Source organism: Microcaecilia unicolor, chromosome 1 (assembly GCF_901765095.1).
Source record: "Microcaecilia unicolor chromosome 1, aMicUni1.1, whole genome shotgun sequence".
Taxonomy (NCBI): domain Eukaryota; kingdom Metazoa; phylum Chordata; class Amphibia; order Gymnophiona; family Siphonopidae; genus Microcaecilia; species Microcaecilia unicolor.
The window spans coordinates 239,704,921-239,726,215 of NC_044031.1; the positions used below are offsets into that span (position 1 = coordinate 239,704,921).

Sequence of the window (21,295 nt, forward strand, 5' to 3'; positions counted from 1 at the left end):
GGATAAGATAATGCTCTGTTTAACTGCATGCTGTACTTCGGTCCCGTTTTTGCACCATCAATTTCTATGGGGACAAACTTTGGTTCAGCACACCACTGACACGTGCAAGATTCGCTTATATGCATGGTTTAAGACCGCTGTTCTGCAGGAAAGACTCCGCATAAGCGGGCGCATGGCATATGGAAGCCGATTGGCGCGTGACAACCAACGAGATTTCAAATTTACCGCCCTTTTAACTGCCACAGGCAGAATAAGCGAAAGAATGTTGTTAGAGTGTACACTGGTGTCGTCGTCGTCGCAGTGGAACTGTAAGTCTTTAACACTGGCTGAACGAATAGAAGTTCTTAAAAAATTAGAAAACAAACAAAGTCAAGCATCTATTGCTAAAGAATATGGTGTCAATTCCAGTCAAATTTCACTTGTCTTGAAGCAGAAAGACCAGCTTCTGGAAGACTGGCAAAACAATACAATTCCACAACGGAAACAAAAACGGGCAGGAAAAGCTGAGGGGGTAGAAGATGCTCTTCTTTGGTGGTTTTCTCAAGTCAGGAGCAGACAGTTTCTTGTCAGTGGTCCACTGCTTATGGAGAAAGCTAACCAGCTAGCTGAAAGTTTTGGACTAACTGAATTCAAAGCCACTGTTGAATGGTTGGAAAAATGGAAGGAGAGGAACAACATAAAATTAAAGAAACAGCATGGTGAAAAACAAGACACTGATGACTTTGGTGCTGAAAATTGGGTTGTTTCAGTTCTTCCTACCATCTTGAACGAGTCTGCACCTCGTGACATTTTCAATGCAGATGAAAATGGTCTCTACTGGCGAGCGATTCCTGATGGAACACTTGCATTCAAACATGCCGAAACTTCTGGAGGTAAAACGAAGGACCGACTGACGATCCTCCTTTGCTGCAATATGGATGGGAGTGAGGAGCTGGAACCCCTCGTCACTGGAAAGAGCAAACAGCCCCTTTGCTTCAAGAAAGTTAAGCGACTTCCTGTGTCATATGAGGCTAATGCAAATTCATGGATGACTGAGGAAATTTGGAAGCAATGGCTAAAGAAGTTAGACACTAGAATGCAGGCACAAAAGTGTCAGATTTTGTTGCTTTTGATAATTTATTTATTCATTTATTTAGATTTTGCTCACACCTTTTCCAGTAGTAGCTCAAGGTGAGTTACATTCAGGTACTCCGGATATTTCTCTGTCCCAGGAGGGCTCACAATCTAAGTTTGTACCTGAGGCAATGGAGGGTTAAGTGACTTGCCCAAGATCACAATGAGCAGCAGTGGGATTTGAACCGGCCACCTCTGGATTGCAAGACCAGTGCTCTAACCACTAGGCCTCCATTTCACAGGGATGATGTCAGGCTGCCTAACGTCAAGGTGGTCTTCCTGCCACCAAACACTACCTCTCTGATCCAACCTATGGATCAGGGCAAAATAGCCAATTTCAAAGAACATTATCGGGCTCTTGTGCTACGTCGTCTGATGAGCGTTATGGATGACCAGACTGGCAAGGATAAATGTGCTGTTGAACTGGCTCGTAATCTATCACTTTTGGATTCCCTACATATGCAGAAAGAAGCCTGGAATCATGTTACACAGGCAACCATTGTGAACTGCTACAAGCAGGCAAGCTTTGTTAAGGATGTGGAGGGACAAAACAGATGCAGCTGTTGCAAACGCGTCAGATGAACAGGTTATTGACATCCCAGCCGGTGTTACTAAAGAGGAGTTTCATCGCTACGTAGCACTGATGTCGAGATATGCGCCTACACGCAGGCAACAACAGCTGATGATGGAACAGTTGATGAAATGAGCAGCGAGGCACATGCTGATGAAATTCAACAACCCCCTACTGTCACTTTTGCAAGAGCGCTGGAGAGTCTCAACACCGTGCGGGTCTATCTGGAGGTCACTGGATGTCAGTGCTATGACAGTTTTTACCGTCTGGCAGACGTAGTCTATGGAACTCACAGACCCAATAGTGTACAGAGGACTATAATTGATTACTTCAAGTAAGCCTAACGTCAGTTAACGGAGACTGTATATATAATAATAAACAGTACTGTACATATGTTTATCAGATGTCAAGCTTCTTTGAGTCACAACGATTAAGTGCACGCTCCGTTTAACTACATGCATTTCTTTGGTCCCAGACACTTGCACTTAAGCGGATTGCACTGTATTTATTTATAATATGATTTATTTATAATATAATGTTATTGATCTCTAATATTTATATTGATCTCATTAATATTCTTGTTGACCTTATTAATATTGGGCTGGTTTTTGGCTGCTTTTTTTGCTGGAAACGTTTTTGAAATTTGGAAACACTGGTGCAGAAAGGGACTGCCCTGAAATGACTCCCTCAGAATGATAGGGAGACAGACAGGGGAGCAATAGACCCTACTTTTGAGCTGGAGTGCAAACGCCTCCTCTTCAGGGCAGGGTCCATCTCCAAATCTCCAAAGGCTGAGCTAAAAAGGAACTGTCAGTTCCCCTAACAGACTTCTGCAACATATCTGCATTGTGGAGCAGCAGAATGAACTCGGGGAGGAGGGGGGAGGTCAGAAGACCCCGGCCCCAGAGAAACCCCCAGAGCGGCTGGCATGTGTGTAAGGTCTTTTGAAGCAGTGCTGGGAAAAGGAGCCACCGGCAGCGCTGCTCCAGAATCGCGCTGCTGTTAAAAAGGCTGCTGGATCACTTTTGACCCCATGAGGAGAATGAGCCAGCATCTCTCCTGCTTGGGAAGCTAATGAGGCCTTCCTGAACACAGACCCCTCTGCCAGAGGAGAGCCTACACAGCCACCGGGACACTGCCCCAATGCTGCTCCCTGCTTCCCACAGAGGGACCAGCTTTTAACAACTTCGGCAGCCATTGTAAAGAAAACAAAGGTAAAACCACAACTGAACTAAAGGTGAAAGAAAATGTAAAGATACATTCACCTTGGGAGAGCCAGCCATCAGGAGTCCTGCCTGTCGAACTCAATGCTGCTGGAAGCACACTCACATCCTCTCCATCACTAAGCCCTTTATACTGGCCCAAACCAGGGCTGGAGAGGGGAAAAGGGTGGGGAAGGGACCTGGGGTGACCAGGTGTACCTCCTAAAGGTGGCATTGCTCAGCCACACATACCCAAAGATCTACTGAACTGAGAGACCCAGAACAGGAGCCACCATCAGATGAGACCAGGAGCTTGTGAGAGACCATCCATCCACCTGCTGGAGATATAGAATACTAATTGACCAAGGAGCATTCCATCCAATAAGACACTGCAGTTCAGTGCTCTCTATCTCCACCTGCTGGTAGATGGTAACAACTCACAAGTCTCCGGATTCATCTGCTGCTGATGCTAAGGAAAATTGGCTGTTAGTGCCAATTCACGCCTTATTAACTTACACACATAACTGCTATTATTTAATAGCCTATTGTGCAATTTTGCATGTTAAATGCAAAAAATGTGCAAGCAGGATTATAGAATTAGGGGGAAATACAAAACAAATTAATTACATTAATAATGAAGTGGTAGTCTTAAAATCTCATGATGTCACCACCCAGACCAGAAATTTCCAAGAACTGCACAGCAACTTATATATACAGTACCTGATTATGTAAAACTTTAAGCAAACCTGGTGTTAGCCCAGTGTCAGTTTTCTGAGTTGCTACAGGCATTTCAAACCGTTCTTTCACAGGAAGCCGTTTGCCTTTCGACAAACAGGCAAAATACCTGTATTAAGCAAAATGTAAATGAATTATAGATTACATGATAACTAACATGTGATTCATATCAAAAAAGTGGAAACTAAACAGGAAGAGCCTAATTAAATACTAAAATGTGTAAAAAATCCCAGACACTATTACAAAACTGGGACAGCTTTTGACTCTTCTTTATCCCACTGGATCACAACATACATTAAGCAGAATTACTATTATCTGTTACCTATACTATGTAAACCCCACAGAAAGGCAGCATATCAAGTCCCAGTTCCCTTTCCCTATTTCAGATTCTACATGGAATGTTGCTACTATTGGAGATTCTGTTGCTACTATTTGAGATTCTACATGGAATTTAATGTTGCTATTCCACTGGCGACATTCCATGTAGAAGCCTGCTCTTGCAGTTCAGCTGCGCAGGCTTCGTCAGACTCACAGAAACAGAAGCCTGCATGGCTGCAGGGGCAGGCTTCTACATGGAATGTTGCTAGTGGAGGAGTCGCCTAGTGGTTAGTGTGGTGGACTTTGGTCCTGGGGAAGTGGGTTCGATTCCCACTACAGGCACAGGCAGCTCCTTGTGACTCTGGGCAAGTCACTTAACCCTCCATTACCCCATGTAAGCCGCATTGAGCCTGCCATGAGTGGGAAAGCGCGGGGTACAAATGTAACAAAAATAAATAAAGAGCTATTTAGTGGTTAAATTTGGTCTTATCTGATCATTTCCTTTCCTTGAGTCCTGCTAGACCAGCCAAGACTAATGGTTATGTCACCCTGCCAGCAGAAGGAGGAAGAGAATCTGAACTGTTCCATTGATATCACCAATATAGGGAGTGATACAGCTTAGAACTTGTTATTTGTTAGCTTTGCATTTGCATACTGACAAAAGGAACCTATATACAAGCTGAATTCAACTCCAACAAAGGAACCTATTGTAGACCACAGAGGTAAAATGCAACAGACAACCCAGCTCTGAAGACTACAAGACCCTGCCATTTTCCTGGGTAGGTTCTGGACTGGTCTAGCAGGACTAAAGGAAAGGAAATCATCACATAAGACCAAATTTCATCTTCCTTTTTATCCTGCTAGACCAGTCCTCAGGGCGGGAAGAAGATGCCCAAAAGAATGTGTAACAACCACAGCTCCCCTCCTGCAGATATCTTCTCGGGCTTCTTTGGGGCGTACACCGATAACAACCTTTTGGGGTGTTATTGGGGAACCTGACAGTATAAATCAAAAAAAGATCAGCACTTTGCCACAGTTTCTTACGAGAACTAGTGTCAGAAGCAACTGTTCCCACATCCCTAGATCCAAGCTCACAATGTCCAAATAATAAACAAAACTAACTCCACACCAAAGGTATTAGAAAAAAAATAGAGTGCTCATTTATTTACAGTAGCAGCAAGAACAGAATAAACATGCAAGTCATGAAACAGCAGTTATTTTATTGTAAGAACAAAATACAGTAAATGCACATTTCCCTAAAGCTCTTAATGTGGCCTGTTACTATAAACCTACACAAAAGGTGCATGGCACACATACAACCTTGGTAGCTGATACAGGCATCCAGATGTCTGATGTCAGTTTATTCCTCAGTTGATCAGACCAATCGGAGGCAGGCTGCACCTTAAATAGAATTCAACCTGTATCCTAGCTCGCAGCCCATCTTATAGTGAAAGAGCCCAGCTGCAAGGCAGGTTGATGATGTACATTCTTGGACTTGCTGTCGATTCACAACAACTTGTTTGTCTCCAATACTGTGGCTCTAGGGACCACAATATTATCCCATTGGCACCACAGTGAAGGGAATTTTAACCATGAGGCCAGTGTTTCAGGTAAACAGTTGCTTTTCTGGGGTGCAAAGAATAAGCCTGGGATTTTCCAATACTGTTTTAGAGAACCAGAGAATTGCATCACATTCATGCTAGCACAGAGCCATTCTGACCGAGAAGTGTGTTATCATGACAACAACATGTTGTTGCACTCTGCTTCCCCAGCTATTTTGTCAGCTCGGGAATTCTTGGCTAGCTAGCTGGCAGACCTTGATGAAGTTTTTGTATTGCAAGGCTTTTTGCTGACTACACACATATTCATAGGGTTTAGCAACAGGCCTCAGCAGTGAAAGATGTGGTTAGCTAAAGTCTGTATTTTAAAGTTCAGGTTGGAAGTGCTGAACAGATCCAAGATGGCGACGGTGTAAGAAGCGTCAACGGACATGCTTCAGTGCTTGATCCGGCTTTCACTGCAGTGAGCGCCTTACCCGTCGGAACGATGGGGAAAAGGAGAGGCAAAGTTTGGGAAGCTCCCCTTGCCCCGAGCGGAATGCCCCAGCTCCAACAGACGACGCTGGAAAGGTTCGGAGTGGTGCCCAGTCCCATGATGGTTTCAACTCCTTCTGCCGGAGCCGACGCAATGACACTGGACAGCAGTGTAGACAGGGCTTCCCTGAGCCCCGTCGAACGTGCGGCGGCCCCTCAACCCGGAAGGGAAACTCTCCATGCAAGCCCTGACGCCTCGGACCGAAGTGTAGTGCAGAGCGATCAGGGGGGGAGCCTACAGGAGAGGAGAACTGGAGCTGACAGCCTGAGAGAGCCGGAATTAACAGCATCTCACATAGTTTTGTCTAAAACTGTGAGTATATTGGAACAAGCTGTGAAAGCCCCTCAACCAGATATTATAGTGGGGAAAATAGCAAAACCTGCCATAGTGACCCTAGAGTCACTTTGGGATTTGACAACTGCTACTCAAACTGCTTTACAAACTTTAATTTTCAAAAACACGGAGACAATTAAAGCCCTATCAGAGACTGCGTTGAACCAGTTACAAATTAATGATTCTCAAGCCTCTGAAGTTAAAAGACTAACTGAAAGAACTGAAAAACTTGAACTTGTTGAACAAACTTTAATTAAGGATAAGAATTTTACTTTAAGATGCTTGGAATACCTTGAAAAATCAGTCTAAGAGATTGACTTTACGTTTTATAAATTTTCCTAGGTCACCTTTGATTTCTCCAATTCAAATGGTTAAGAAATTTCTAATTGAGATTCTAGGAATGCAGGAGACTTCATTGCCACCAATAACTAGAGCTTTTTACCTTCAAACTGTTGTTAAAACACCTGAAAATTTGCAAACACAGGCGACGATGAATCTCACTGCATTTCTGGAATCATCTCTTGAGGTAATACCACAAAGAACTACGTTACTGGTAACCTTTGCATTGGAAATGGATAGGGACGCAGTACTCAAACTTTCCTTAAGACACTTGGATTCTGTATTTTTAGGTTCAAAAATAAGAGTTTTTCCGGATCTTTCCAGGGAAACACAAAAGAGACGTAAGATGTTCCTACTGCTGCGGTCTAGGACAGTAGCAGTGGGGGCTGACTTCCTTTTGAGGTTTCCCTGTATTTGTAAAGTTTTAGTATCAATTTTATGACCCAAAACAACTAGAGGAATTTCTAATAAGCAAGTCTAGTCTCATATGTAACACTGTAGGGCAGGCTAGAGTTAACCACTTAAGAAAGATGCATCTTTTGATTAATTATTTTCTGACTGCTTAATATTAAGTAGGAAAACATTTTTTTCTTTGTTCTTGGATCATTTACCTTAAGTAATATTGATGGTCGATAGTAAATATAAATGGAGAAATTATTTTATTTCTATGTTTTGAAGAATTTTTCCTTATGTGTATTAACACTCATAAAGTATATTACGTTTGTTAAAAACTAATAAATAAAGAATTAAAAAAAGGAAGTGCTGAACAGTGCCATGTTAGCATGTAGTGCTGCATATAATGCTTTAAGGGGGGGCCTTTTGCTCCCATACACCCACCCAGGAAGTCACTAGAGCTCTAGTCAAATGAGCCCTCAACTTGACTGGAATCTCTCTGTGGCTGAGGATATAACCCACTTCTATAACCAACTTGATCCAATGTGCAACAGAGGACTTTGCAGCCGCTTCATCTTTGTGTGGCCCATGAAACAAAACAAAGGTCCTATCAGACTTCCAGAAGGAATTTGTCACTTTGAAGAAGTGCAAGAGTATCCTACTAACATCCAACTTATGAAGAGTTCATGTGGAACCCAATTTTGCTCTCTAAGTGAAGGCTAGAAGCAAGATCACATGATTCGAATGAATCGGGAAGACTACTTGGGGCAAGAAAGAAGGCACTGCATGAATAGAAACAGAGTCAGTAGAGAGGGATAAATGAAGATCTCTATAGAAATGGGCCTGCAGCTTGGAGATTCTCCTAGCTGTGCATTTGGTGATGAGGAATATAGTCTTCAAAGACAGATCTTTTAGGAGTGCATGTTTTAAGGGCTCAAACGGTAGACTGGCCAAGATCCACAGGACTAAGCTTAGGTCCCAAGAAGGTATGACCCCCCCTCGCCCCCCAAAACTAAACATTTGCCTGAGCCACAAAGAAGGCCCCATTAACCCTGCTTCAGAAGAATGACAGCACCACCACCTGAACTTTATGGGAGTTGAGGGCGAAACCCTGATAAAGACCTCTTTACAAAAATGCCAAAATCAAAGAAAGACTTTGCTCAGCACACCAGTGCTGAAAGACTTGCCACATGCAGACGTATGCCAATGAAGTAGAAGACCTGCATGCCCTGAGAGCAAGGTCGCAATGACAGAGGTTGAGTAACCTCTGCATTTTAAATGCCACCTCTCAAAGGTCAAGCCAGAAGGGATCCAGGTCCTCTATTAGGACCAGCCCTTTGGCAACAGGACTGGGAGTCTCATTAATAAGTGAATCAGTTCCATATATCACAGACATTGAAGCCAGTCCAGAGTAACTAGGATTACCACAAAGGAATGCTTCATCACCTTCCAAAGAACCCAACCAATTAAGGACCAAGGAAGAAAAACATACAAGAGTTTCCACTTTGGCCAGGGCTGGAGCAGGGTATTGATCACTGCCAACCCCACTCTTTTCTATAACTGAAAAGTAGCAGACACTGCGTTCCGGCATATTGCCATCAGATCTAAGTGAGAGGCCCCCACCAATTCACCAGAATCTGAAAAGTAAGGGGCTCAATTTCCACTCTCTGGGATCCAGAGCATCTTCAGACAATCCGTCTGCACACAGTTCACTCCCAGAATTTAAGCCCCCCAAATTGCCACCAGATGATGCTCTGTTCAGTTGCACATCTAACTGACCTTATGTGGAACAGTCACACTCCTGACAAATTCACTGGTCTCAAGGTCTCTATACAGAAGTGTGGGACCCAAAGGAATGTGTAGACTCCTTTTAAGTCCAGGATAAACTGAAGGTGCCTCCCTTCTTGGGGACTACAAATAGATAGAATGTCACCCCTTCTTTACTTGTGTCAGCATGGGTTCTATGACTCCTAACAGCAGCAAATGCTGCAGAATGGTCTCAAACACTCTTGTTGTGTCAGGGGATCTGCAGGGGGATACCATAAAGAGGTGTGATAAGGGTTCTACAAACTCTAGTGCCTATTGGTCTGAGGTGATAAGGGCCCACTCCTGTTGGAACAGGGAGAGGCAACTCCTGACCTGCACCTCCCCAGAGGGGTCCAGTGAACCTCACCGAGGCCCTTTGGAAGTGAGGAGGGTTATGCTTGGTTCTCCTGGCTCCATGAAAGGGCAGCCCTTTCTGGCCAAAAGGTGCCAACAAAGTGGTTGAGATTTTCCTATTCTGGTGGTATCGAGCTCAATCCTTGGTCCAAGGCCGAGATCCCAGTCCCCTGGGCATAGACCTGCACTTGTCCTTGGGAAGCACTGCAGTCTAGCTTCACCTTTTCTTCACCACATAGTGGACCGCGTTTTACAGAAAGTTCACGGGATTCGTTTTTTTGCGATCCGCGTGTGATGTAACACCATAGGAGATTGGCTGCAAAATAATCGCTCTAGGAAAGTATACTGTTTCAAAAATTCCCAGACCCCTGACGCAGGCCGGTAGGGCAGAAACACGACTCGTTTTGGGTCATCATTTTTATTGATTTGAATAAAGACCTTGATTGAGAACACCATCTGAGAGAAGTTTTTTGATCCACTTTGCTTCACTTGACATTTGTTCTTTAGTGAAGAGGTTACCGTCTGTTCATGTTGGCAGATGTCTGAACACCACTTGCTTGAGTAGAGCCATCTTAGTCAATCTGGGATTTCTGACCTTCAATCAAAGCCTCTGAACTCACTCAGGATGTTCACAAAAGCTTTGCTTCTAGGAAAGATCATAGAAACAGCTTGTAAGTTGTAACTATGGAGCTTCATACCTCAGTAACTCAGGGTGACTATACCTCAGTTATCAGCCTTAGAATCCTTCTCTGAAGTATCATCGGGTAGCAGGTCACATCTCTGGTACCCTTGATGCGCCCCCTGTCACCTTTCTTGGTAATATAACACTTGTTTCCTAGCTTTAAGAGATATGCAAATTAATCACACCAGATGCAAACCCAGTCCATTAGCATTGTGATGATCCACTCTGTGGGGAACAACTTCTTTCCACAAACAGTTCCATCCTGTTTCTCCTAAACTGAGCCCACTTATTTGGGAGACCTGGGTCTCAGTTTAGAACAGCCACCTCCCCTGGACAGGCCTTTTAATTCTCACTCTAATTTTACAGCCTTGTTCTTATTTCTTAGCCGCCAATGTTTCCCCACATGGAAGTTTCAGCACAGTTATTAACCTCATTATATCAATAACAAGATATGCACGTTCTTGGTTTTAGAGGGGTTCTTCTCTCTCATGCTTCCTGGGGTACCCTCCAGCAGGTGGTCTCTCCCTTAGCTCTTCTGTTCAGGTCCCTGTTTTCCTCTTTAGCTCCTCCTGGAGGTGCTCTTTATATGGCTTCTAATAGCTCACCACACTCCCTTCTGGGCCCCTCCTCCTGGTTCCGGAAGGGTCCAGTACCTTCTCCAGAGTGCTTCCTTCTTATAGGGAATCCACTGCTCTGGGTCCTCACCAGCCCTATGTTCCTGGCCTTGGCTGGAGCTCCCTCTAATGGTCCCTTCAGGTCATTACCCTGGTGTCTCATTGGAGCTCCCTCTGGTGACCAGTTCCTGAGATTTACTGGCTTTTCATCATGAGAGCGCCCTCTGCTGGCCCCTTCAGTGTAGGACAGGTCCTGTGATTATCACAGTGTGCAAACCGTATTGAAGCCTTTTGAGGCCTTCTGTGGTATATCAAGCAAAATAAATAAAAATAAATTAATAACTGTGCCATATGTTTTAGTGTTAGCTACTCTGAATATTTATATTTAAGACATATAGGGGTATGTTTATTAAATAGTGTAAGGTGTTTGAACTTAACATAGGTTAACACCCAAAAGTAATCCACCTTGTGCAAAGGCTCTGTGATAACCCTTAGGAGGGAGGGGGCCCAGCTTTCCCTCCGCAATTTCCACACAGATAAGCTCTCTAACACATCTTACTTTCAGATGCTATGAGCATGGATGCACCTAATGCCATCTACTGAGGTGGTGTTAGGTCAACCTGCCTTAATTGCAAATTTGACAACACGCACTAACTGCAATGTGTAGTCCATGGCAAATCTCCACCTTTATCCCCCAGGTCCCTGATGAATCCCACAATAAACTGTTGGTGCGGGACTCATACCGCAGTAACCGTTTTTTTTATGTTTCAACACTTTTTATTGATGTCCAACCATACAATACATACAACTGTGTCAGCTTGTTATAAGTGATATCTCATTCTTCACATAGCTCTTTTAAAAGAACACTCAAACATCAACAATTTTACTTTAAGAAATGAAACTAAATCCTAACTCCCGGTACTCCCCCCGTACCTCAAAACACCTCGTAAGTTCCCCTCCTTATCACACCCCTATTACCCCTTATGGCCTTCCCACCTCCCCCCTCAGCCCCCTTCCCCCCTTGAACCCCACTCCATGCCGTCCTGACCAACATTAATAAATATAGGGGAAACCTCAACCTCTGCGTGACATTCCCCTCTGTATTACAACCCCCTATCCATCCCCAGCTGACTAATAATAGAACTACGAGCCCGAGGGGCCAAATTATAAATGTATGATTTCCATGTTAAATAAAACTTGCGTTGTGTCTTAGGTTTTAAATATGATTCCCGAAGCTCTAATAAGAGTAATGCATGCAACCTATTGCGCCATTGCCAATACGACAGAGCGTCTTGCTTTATCCAATTTATCAATATACATTTCTTCCCTATCAAAGAAGCCTTATACATTAATAAATTATGACAGACAGTACCAGACCCCACTGGCAAGTCAACCCCCAACAGAACTGCTTCAGGCATAACTGGTATTTTCCGACCCAAAAGTTTATCCAAGAATCTAATTATTTGTACCAAAAAGCTGTTAACCACTGGACATGCCCACATCGAATGATAAAAGGTATATTTAGGATCACCACATCTACTACATTTGGCCAAGTCTGCTCTTCCCATACTGTACAATCTCGACAGGGAAGTATAAGCCCTAAAAATTCCTCTACCCTGACACTCACTAAGTTCAGCGCTCCCGGTTCTACCTGGTATTTGACCCATGCTACGCACTAAGGTTTCGGTGGTAATCACTTTCCGCAAATCTTCCAACCATCTCAAAGCCAACCAATCTAGTTCCTGCAAAGGGCAACTCTGCAACAATCTTTTGTGTAACAGTGAGATTGATACAGGTTCTTCCGTGGGCATTTCATAAACTTGGAGGCCACATCAACTGCCAATGAAGACTTAGGCAGAGTAGCAATATAGTGAGACACTTGCTTGTATGCAAACCTGTCTGCCCACTCTAGTGTACCAAGTCCCAGAGACTCCAACGTCCTAACACTTCCTGTGGGATCCAAGAAATCCTGTACCGTTTTAAGTCCCTATCTCTCAGAGTCCCAATGTGCTTGTTTTCTATACCCAACAAAAATCACAGTTCACCTTAAATCGGCAGCATTCCACTAGAGCGTGAATCAAAAGACTAGAGTCGAGCCAATTCTCTCCATACCGCCCTCATCGGTCCTATTAAGGTACTAACATGTATATATGAAGGTAGGGCCAAGGATTTGGCCTGCAAAACATAATATAGATGCAAGGGGTAAACCCAGTCCACCTCCATCCGCAACAGAGTATAATATGAGGTTCCCAGCAGCCAATCCCCCAAGTGCCTCAGCAAGCATGCCCTATTGTACCTCCATAAATTCAAGATTCCAAACCCTCCTGTATTCCAACCATCCATCATATTTTGCAGGCGAATCTGTGGCCTTTTCCTATTCCAGAAAAATCTAGAAAGCATACCCAGTAATCTTTTCCAGTCTCTCTTAGCGAAATATAGTGGCAGAATCTGAAAACAATAAAGCCATTTAGGGAATATAATCATGTTAAACAAAGATATTCAACCCAACAACAAGACCGGTAAATGCTCCCATCTCTCGATGAGTTGTTTAGTGAACGAAAACAGTTTGCCGATATTCAACTTATACATCCGCTCTGGACTTCCCGGCAATTGTATACCTAGGTATTTAAAGGAATCCCTTGTTCTCTTAAGTGGGCAATTTAATTGTCCCACCCTGCCTCTGACATATGAATAGTCTGAACTTCCGATTTATCTATATTAATACGAAATCCAAAATACGAAATTTCCAAAAGTGCGGCCAATGAAGTCTGTGGGTCCCGGAGAATCACCAACAGGTCATCCGCAAAAGCTGATATCTTGAAATGTTCTGACCCAATCACAACGCCTTTCACGTCTTCGGTTCTCATAATATCTCGCACCAGCGGGTCCAACACCAAAGCGAAAAGAAGAGGGGACAAGGGGCAGCCTTGTCGTGTACCTCTCGCTATCTTAAACGAGGCCGAGAACAATCCATTCACTGCTACCTCCGCCGTTGGGTCTTGATAAAGAGCTTTTATAGCCGCCTTTAAAAAACCATTCATACCATACACCTCTAAAGGTAGCAAACAAATAATGCCAATTAACTCGGTCAAATGCTTTTTCAGCATCAAAGCTAACAAGCAAGGAAGGTGTAGAATTACGTTGTAAGTGTTCTAATGACAGCAAGATCTTTCTCAGATTCCTCGCTACTGACCACTCTCTGACAAAGCCCACCTGTGGCGCCGCTATCAATTCAGGTAATACCCTGGCTAGTCTATTCGCCATGATTTTTGCAAACAATTTAGCTTCAAATGGCAATAAAGAAATGGGCCGATACGACTCTGCCCTATTTGGATCCCTTCCTGGCTTTAACAACACAATTATCTGAGCTTTCTTTAACGAATCAGGAAGTTCCCCCAACTGAACAAAAGGTACACACAGTGGATCCAAAGAAGGTGATCTCTCCACAGGAGAAATGAAGAACACCAGGCACACACAGTGGATCAAAAAAAGAGTCCTCTCTCATGTAATGTCTTCCCAAACAATGTCTTTATTAAAATCAATAAAAACCCGACACGAATCGTGTTTCAGCCACACCGGCCTGCATCAGGGGTTTATCAGCTTTGGTTGGAACAGATGAAACAGCTGAATTACAATGAAATTGTAAAGAACAAGGATGTTCAGCTAGAACAGCAGATAACCCAACTTGAAAGGGATCTCGCAGATGCCACTGAACAAAGACATTAAAAACCTCCGCCAGACAAAGTGCCACTTCCTCAACCACAATTTTATAAAATTCAGAAAAAAATCCATCCACCCCTGGGGCTTTATATAATGGAGTATCTTGGATGCACCACCTAACTTCATCTTCAGTAATGTCTGCATTAAGTAGATCTTGTTGGGCACCTGTGATCTGAGGAATCTCCTGCCCCATAAGATATGACTCCGCTTCGAGACCTTCATCTACAGGCAGGGAGTATAACTTAGCATAGAATTCCTGAAGCACCTTATTAATGCTTTCATTTTTACGATGGTATACTCCTTGCTCATCCTGAATCTGAGACATGCATCTCTTCCCCCCTACTTGTTTAACCAGTCTCGCCAACAATTTACCTTGCTTATTAGCATGTTTATATAGCTGGTATCTAAAATATATCATAAGACTTCTGCGTCCTCAACTGAATCAATTGATTTAATTTTGCCTGTGATGCCAAAAATTGGGTTTTATGTGCCACAGTCGGCGATCAACCATACACCTGCCTATCTCTCCTCACCTGTGCCTCCAATCGAAACAGTTCTGCTTATTTCGCTTTCTTTTTATGTACCAAATAAGAGATAATATATCCCCTCAATACAGCTTTGGCCGCCTCCCAAAAGAGTACAGGATTCGACCTATAACTGTCCTTATTAAAATCTGAATATTCTTTCCATCTGGTTTGCATAAATGAATGAAACTTGGGGTCATAGTACAAAGCTCTAGGGAATTTCCAGCGAAAGACTTTGTTCGATTCTCTACACCAATCCAAGGAGATCCAAATCCTAGCATGGTCAGATACTTGAATGGCACCTATCTCTGCTTGAACTATCAGTGTCGAGCTATTTTTGACACCAATAAGTAATCAATACGCGATTGTGTGCCATGCACCCGGGATAAATGAGTAAATTCCCGTTCAACAGGATGTAAAGAGACACTAGGAATCCACCAAATCCAAGGCAGAGCACATCTAAGGCACTCCTCTAGAGTAATTCAATGGCCGCACCCGTGAGGTCCCAGTACTGTGCATCAGAGGGTTGGAAACCAAATTAAAATCTCCCCCCATGATCATTGGAATCTGATCAAAAGCATGTACAGTGGTGGAAATAAGTATTTGATCCCTTGCTGATTTTGTAAGTTTGCCCACTGACAAAGACATGAGCAGCCCATAATTGAAGGGTAGGTTATTGGTAACAGTGAGAGATAGCACATCACAAATTAAAACCGGAAAATCACATTGTGGAAAGTATATGAATTTATTTGCATTCTGCAGAGGGAAATAAGTATTTAATCCCTCTGGCAAACAAGACCTAATACTTGGTGGCAAAACCCTTGTTGGCAAGCACAGCGGTCAGACGTCTTCTGTAGTTGATGATGAGGTTTGCACACATGTCAGGAGGAATTTTGGTCCACTCCTCTTTGCAGATCATCTCTAAATCATTAAGAGTTCTGGGCTGTCGCTTGGCAACTCGCAGCTTCAGCTCCCTCCATAAGTTTTCAATGGGATTAAGGTCTGGTGACTGGCTAGGCCACTCCATGACCCTAATGTGCTTCTTCCTGAGCCACTCCTTTGTTGCCTTGGCTGTATGTTTTGGGTCATTGTCGTGCTGGAAGACCCAGCCACGACCCATTTTTAAGGCCCTGGCGGAGGGAAGGAGGTTGTCACTCAGAATTGTACGGTACATGGCCCCATCCATTCTCCCATTGATGCGGTGAAGTAGTCCTGTGCCCTTAGCAGAGAAACACCCCCAAAACATAACATTTCCACCTCCATGCTTGACAGTGGGGACGGTGTTCTTTGGGTCATAGGCAGCATTTCTCTTCCTCCAAACACGGCGAGTTGAGTTCATGCCAAAGAGCTCAATTTTTGTCTCATCTGACCACAGCACCTTCTCCCAATCACTCTCGGCATCATCCAGGTGTTCACTGGCAAACTTCAGACGGGCCGTCACATGTGCCTTCCGGAGCAGGGGGACCTTGCGGGCACTGCAGGATTGCAATCCGTTATGTCGTAATGTGTTACCAATGGTTTTCGTGGTGACAGTGGTCCCAGCTGCCTTGAGATCATTGACAAGTTCCCCCCTTGTAGTTGTAGGCTGATTTCTAACCTTCCTCATGATCAAGGATACCCCACGAGCTGAGATTTTGCGTGGAGCCCCAGATCTTTGTCGATTGACAGTCATTTTGTACTTCTTCCATTTTCTTACTATGGCACCAACAGTTGTCTCCTTCTCGCCCAGCGTCTTACTGATGGTTTTGTAGCCCATTCCAGCCTTGTGCAGGTGTATGATCTTGTCCCTGACATCCTTAGACAGCTCCTTGCTCTTGGCCATTTTGTAGAGGTTAGAGTCTGACTGATTCACTGAGTCTGTGGACAGGTGTCTTTCATACAGGTGACCATTGCCGACAGCTGTCTGTCATGCAGGTAACGAGTTGATTTGGAGCATCTACCTGGTCTGTAGGGGCCAGATCTCTTACTGGTTGGTGGGGGATCAAATACTTATTTCCCTCTGCAGAATGCAAATAAATTCATATACTTTCCACAATGTGATTTTCCGGATTTAATTTGTGATGTGCTATCTCTCACTGTTACCAATAACCTACCCTTCAATTATGGGCTGCTCATGTCTTTGTCAGTGGGCAAACTTACAAAATCAGCAAGGGATCAAATACTTATTTCCACCACTGTATATGCTTAAGAATCTCCTGATAAAAACTTTTATCGTATTGATTTGGCGCATAAAGATTAACCAACAATAGTGGCTTATTGTTTAAGGTTATTTACTGAATTATATAGCGTCCCTTGGGAATGGATCTATGATACTACGATTCATCACATACTGCACCCCTTTTCGAAACAGGATAACAACCCCCGCTTTCTTATTTTGTGCAGGACTATCTACCATTCCTACTACCCACCACCGACATAACTTCTGATGTTCAGCCAAATTCAAATGTGTCTCTTGTAACATGACTATTTGAGCCTTTTGTCTGTTCAATACTTGCAAAATCTTATTGCGCTTGATAGGTGAGGTTATGCCGCCCACATTCCATGCTATTATTTTAACCATAGTGCTTCCCCATTTTCTTCCCTAAATATATTACTCATAAAATTCACTTTCCCCAGAGAAGAAGTGTCCCAATGCACCCCTCCCCTTCCCTTCCAGATAGTTATCCATCCCCTTCCCCAACCCCAACTTTTCTCGCCCCACCGTACAGCATGGAGTACCCCTACCCCCTTCTGCCCCTCCCCTCCCTTACTGCCACCCCACACTCCATCCCCAACATTCCCCTTAAGCTCTAATAAGAGCTCTTCACGTTTAGGCACCCCACTTCTCCACAATAAAGAAGTTAGTTAGAATAGTAATGCAAGCTCAAACATAGCCTTCCGAGCAACACTGCCCTTCTGAAGTCCCCCTATTATTATATACTTGTACCAAATGAAAGTATTATTACGTCTCGATCGATTCTCCAGATCATCTATTTTCTGTTCCAGCTCGGCTACTTTCTTATGCATAGCCTCCATGCGGTCCTCCATGTCACTAATCCTCTGTTGCATATGATCCAAATCCATATGAAACCCATCCAGACGCTCATGTGCTGCCTCGGCTCTATCAAATAGGGCTTGCAGTTTTTTATCCAAAGCAACCTCGACTGCTGCTGTAACTTCTGCCGTTATTTCAGCTGTCCACGCTGAGCATGACCTTGAACATTCGCCATTTTGGCCTCAATACTCTTGTCTTTTTTTTTTTTTGTATTTTTGCTGCCATCGTATTCTGTTCTGGCGCCTCAATACCAATTACTCTTGCCGGCTCCCTTCACTGATATCTCCCGAAGCTTCTCGTTCCAAATAATCTATTTTAAGCTTGCTTAGCAAGTTTGATGAGGAGGAAGTGTAGGAGCTTCGCTTTTCAGTGACCATGCTCCCTCATGGCACCAAGTGACTCCCCGCACTGTTTTAACACATGCTAGATATTAGCACAGGCTAGCGCTAACAGTTAGTGTACACTAAAACCTGTACTAAATGCTTTGTACACCTTAATAAATATGCCCCATCTCTACTATAATAAAAAGCACCTCCAACATTCTGAAGCTGACTCCGTGGCTTCACTGAAGTGAAGGGCTCGTAAGGTTCGTCAGATTCGTGAATCTGTCACCATCTCTTTCGGTCCCGCTCTCGCACCTCTGATAGGTCCACTGCCCTCGACGTCATCACATTTTGACGTCGAGGGCGGCGGACCTATCAGAGGCGCGAGGGCGGGGCCGAAAGAGATGGTGACAGACTGACAAATCTTACCAACCCTTCAGTTCAATAAAGCCACGGAGTCAGCTTTACAACGTTGCAGGTACATTTTGTTACAATACACAGCTCCCTAATTTTTCACTTAAACATTGCAGGGTGGCTGGAGGGGGGGGGGGGCAAGAGGGAGGGCAACTACCCTGGAACTGGGAGGTAGGGAGAGAGGGGGGGCAACGACCCTGGAACTGGGTGGGTGGGCAGACTATGGAAGTTGGAGGGGGGCCAGGCGGACCCTGAAACTGGGAGGGAGGGGGTGAGGGGGGGGCAACGACCCAGGAACTGGGTAGGTGGGAGGGAGGGCGGACCCTGGAACTTGGAGGGGGCCCCTGGCACACACTCTCATTCTCACACACACACACACTCTCGCACACAGTCTCACTCTCTCTGTCACACACACTCACTCTCTGTCACACACACTCATACATTCACACTCTATCACACACTCTATAAAACACACACACTCCGAGGAAAACCTTGCTAGTGCCCGTTTCATTTGAGTCAGAAAAGGGCCTTTTTTCCTAGTAATAAATAATTCGAAATATTATAAATACCACAGCAATCATGTGTAGGTTGTAAAATTTAAGAATAATTTGAAAATTCAAAATTAGGGAGTTGACTTATGTTTGAGCTGAGCCAAGATCTCATGTGGAAACACATTTCATTGAATGGCATTGTTGAGACAGACGCCAAACGGCTGTAAGACTGATATTAAGCCACCAGGAATTACACATATGTCCTTGCCCAGTCTTCTAGCGGTCTTTTTAGTGTTTTAGAGGACTGCGTCAGATGAGTTACCAACTGTTGCAGCAGGTAGATATGTAGTCCAGCATTTCACCTTCCCTTCCCTACTTATCCATCCTGGGTCTAGCATCTCCCCTACCCAGGATCCAGCATCTCATATCCTGTTCCTTATCCATGTCCCATGACCAGCATCTTCTCCCCCTTCCCTTCCCCATGAAACCGCTGTCACCCTACCTCTTCCAGTACCACTCCAAATATGCTCTGTGCTGGTGCAGAGCCTTCCAGTAGAGGCACACGCTCAAGCACTGCCATGTCCCACCTTCCCTGATGTATTTCCTGATTGGGGGGAGAGCGGGATCCAGCAGCATTTGAGCGCGGGCCTCTACTGGAAGGCTCCATGCCAGCGTAAAGCAATTTTGAGGTGGTAATGAAAGAAGTAGAGTGATAGTTGCTTCATGGGGAAGGGAAGGAGGAGAAGATGCAGGCCACAGGACTGAGGAAAGGAACAAAAGAGTTGCCTCCCCCAGCTCCCACAGGGCCAGCCCTGTTTATATTTATTTTCCAAAATGGTTCTAATGGATATGTGTGTTTTTGAATTACAACAAATCTGGTGCAAGTGTGGTTTTCTGTAGTGACCTATACACAGATATGACTTATATGTGAGGCCACCCTATATGGAAGTATCTATAGTAGATCTGCCTCAAACCTTTTATCCTCTAGGTAGATATTAAAAATGTTTTTGGGAGAATCTTCCACATTCATTCTCTCTACATGTTTCCCATATCTCAGTGAGCTGCAATACTTCACTTTCCCCTGATTCTATATCCCCTTCAGTCCCTCTTCTTCATCAACCTCCTACAGTGTCAACCATCCCTGTGGGAGCCCTGTCTCAGCCTTTATGCACAACACCTTTACCAATTTTTAGAAGTCAGCAAAGTGAGTTGAAGTGGTAGTACGACTGCTAAGGGGATGATGGTCACACGTGAAATTACTCATTCACCTTCCAAATCACAGATGCTGTTGGTTATATTCCTTTGCAAGTTCCAGGTATTTTGTTCCCATGGTGACCATGTGTCCTGGAGCCCTGAATAGTGAGATAACATTGATTGGCAGGCTGCATGCAGCCTGGTGGGTATGCTTTAGGTCATTCTGTTCTTGAATGAATGAGCTAGCTTGCTCCTTCTGAGACATTACCCAAGTCTGAGGGGGCTAACATTCCTAATATAAATACTACAAAGAGACTCAATGGCTACAGAAAGCCGCAATGCTTGGGAATACTACAAAAGTGACAGACAGAAAAGGTGACTGATTACCTGTTATCAGGTATTCTCTATAGATATGAGGATTAATCAGACATATGAATGAGTGACACTATCTGACAGTGCCAGAATAGAACAGCTCTCCCAGAGCTCAGAACTAAAATTCAGAGCGTATTCAGCAGTCTCCTTAGTACTCTGTTAAATTAAAGCTTAGAATCAACTCTTTGGTGGGATTGTGCATCTGACTAATCCTGCTGTCTCCAGAGAAAGTGAAGATGCTTACCTGTAGCAGGTATGCTCCGAGGACAGCAGACCATTCATTCTCAGATGTGTGTGACGCCATTCACATTGTCTAGCACCAGGTGACGTGGATGACAGCATGGCCTGCTTGTCCTTGGAGAAAGCAAAGATACTTACCTGAAGCAGGTAATCTCTGAGGACAGCAGGCAATTCATTCTCATATGTGGATGACATCATCCACGTGTGAGAATGACATAGCCTGCTTGTCCTCAGAGAACATCAGTTACAGGTGAGCAACTTTGTTTTCACTCCTGACAAACAGGATTGAATCAATTACAAACATGAGTGCTCCATTCTTTGAGAGAATTGTCTCACTGCTGAGGAGCAACCCAGTGATATGTTTATGAAAGAACTGAAAGGCAAAGGTAGTGAACTTTCTACACTCCAATGGGTTACAAGATCCAATGC

The 21,295-nt window shown here is 44.2% G+C and overlaps 1 protein-coding gene across 2 annotated transcripts in view; it reads right to left on the bottom strand.

Moving 5' to 3' along the window:
• Positions 1–21,295, bottom strand: part of ROPN1L (rhophilin associated tail protein 1 like) — a 177,221-nt gene that overhangs the window by 114,108 nt on the left and 41,818 nt on the right. For both annotated transcript variants that reach the window (XM_030205012.1, XM_030205007.1), the window contains exon 3: positions 3,607–3,730. In XM_030205012.1, the coding sequence (XP_030060872.1) occupies positions 3,607–3,730 (124 nt within the window). The remainder of the gene's footprint in view (positions 1–3,606; positions 3,731–21,295) is intronic.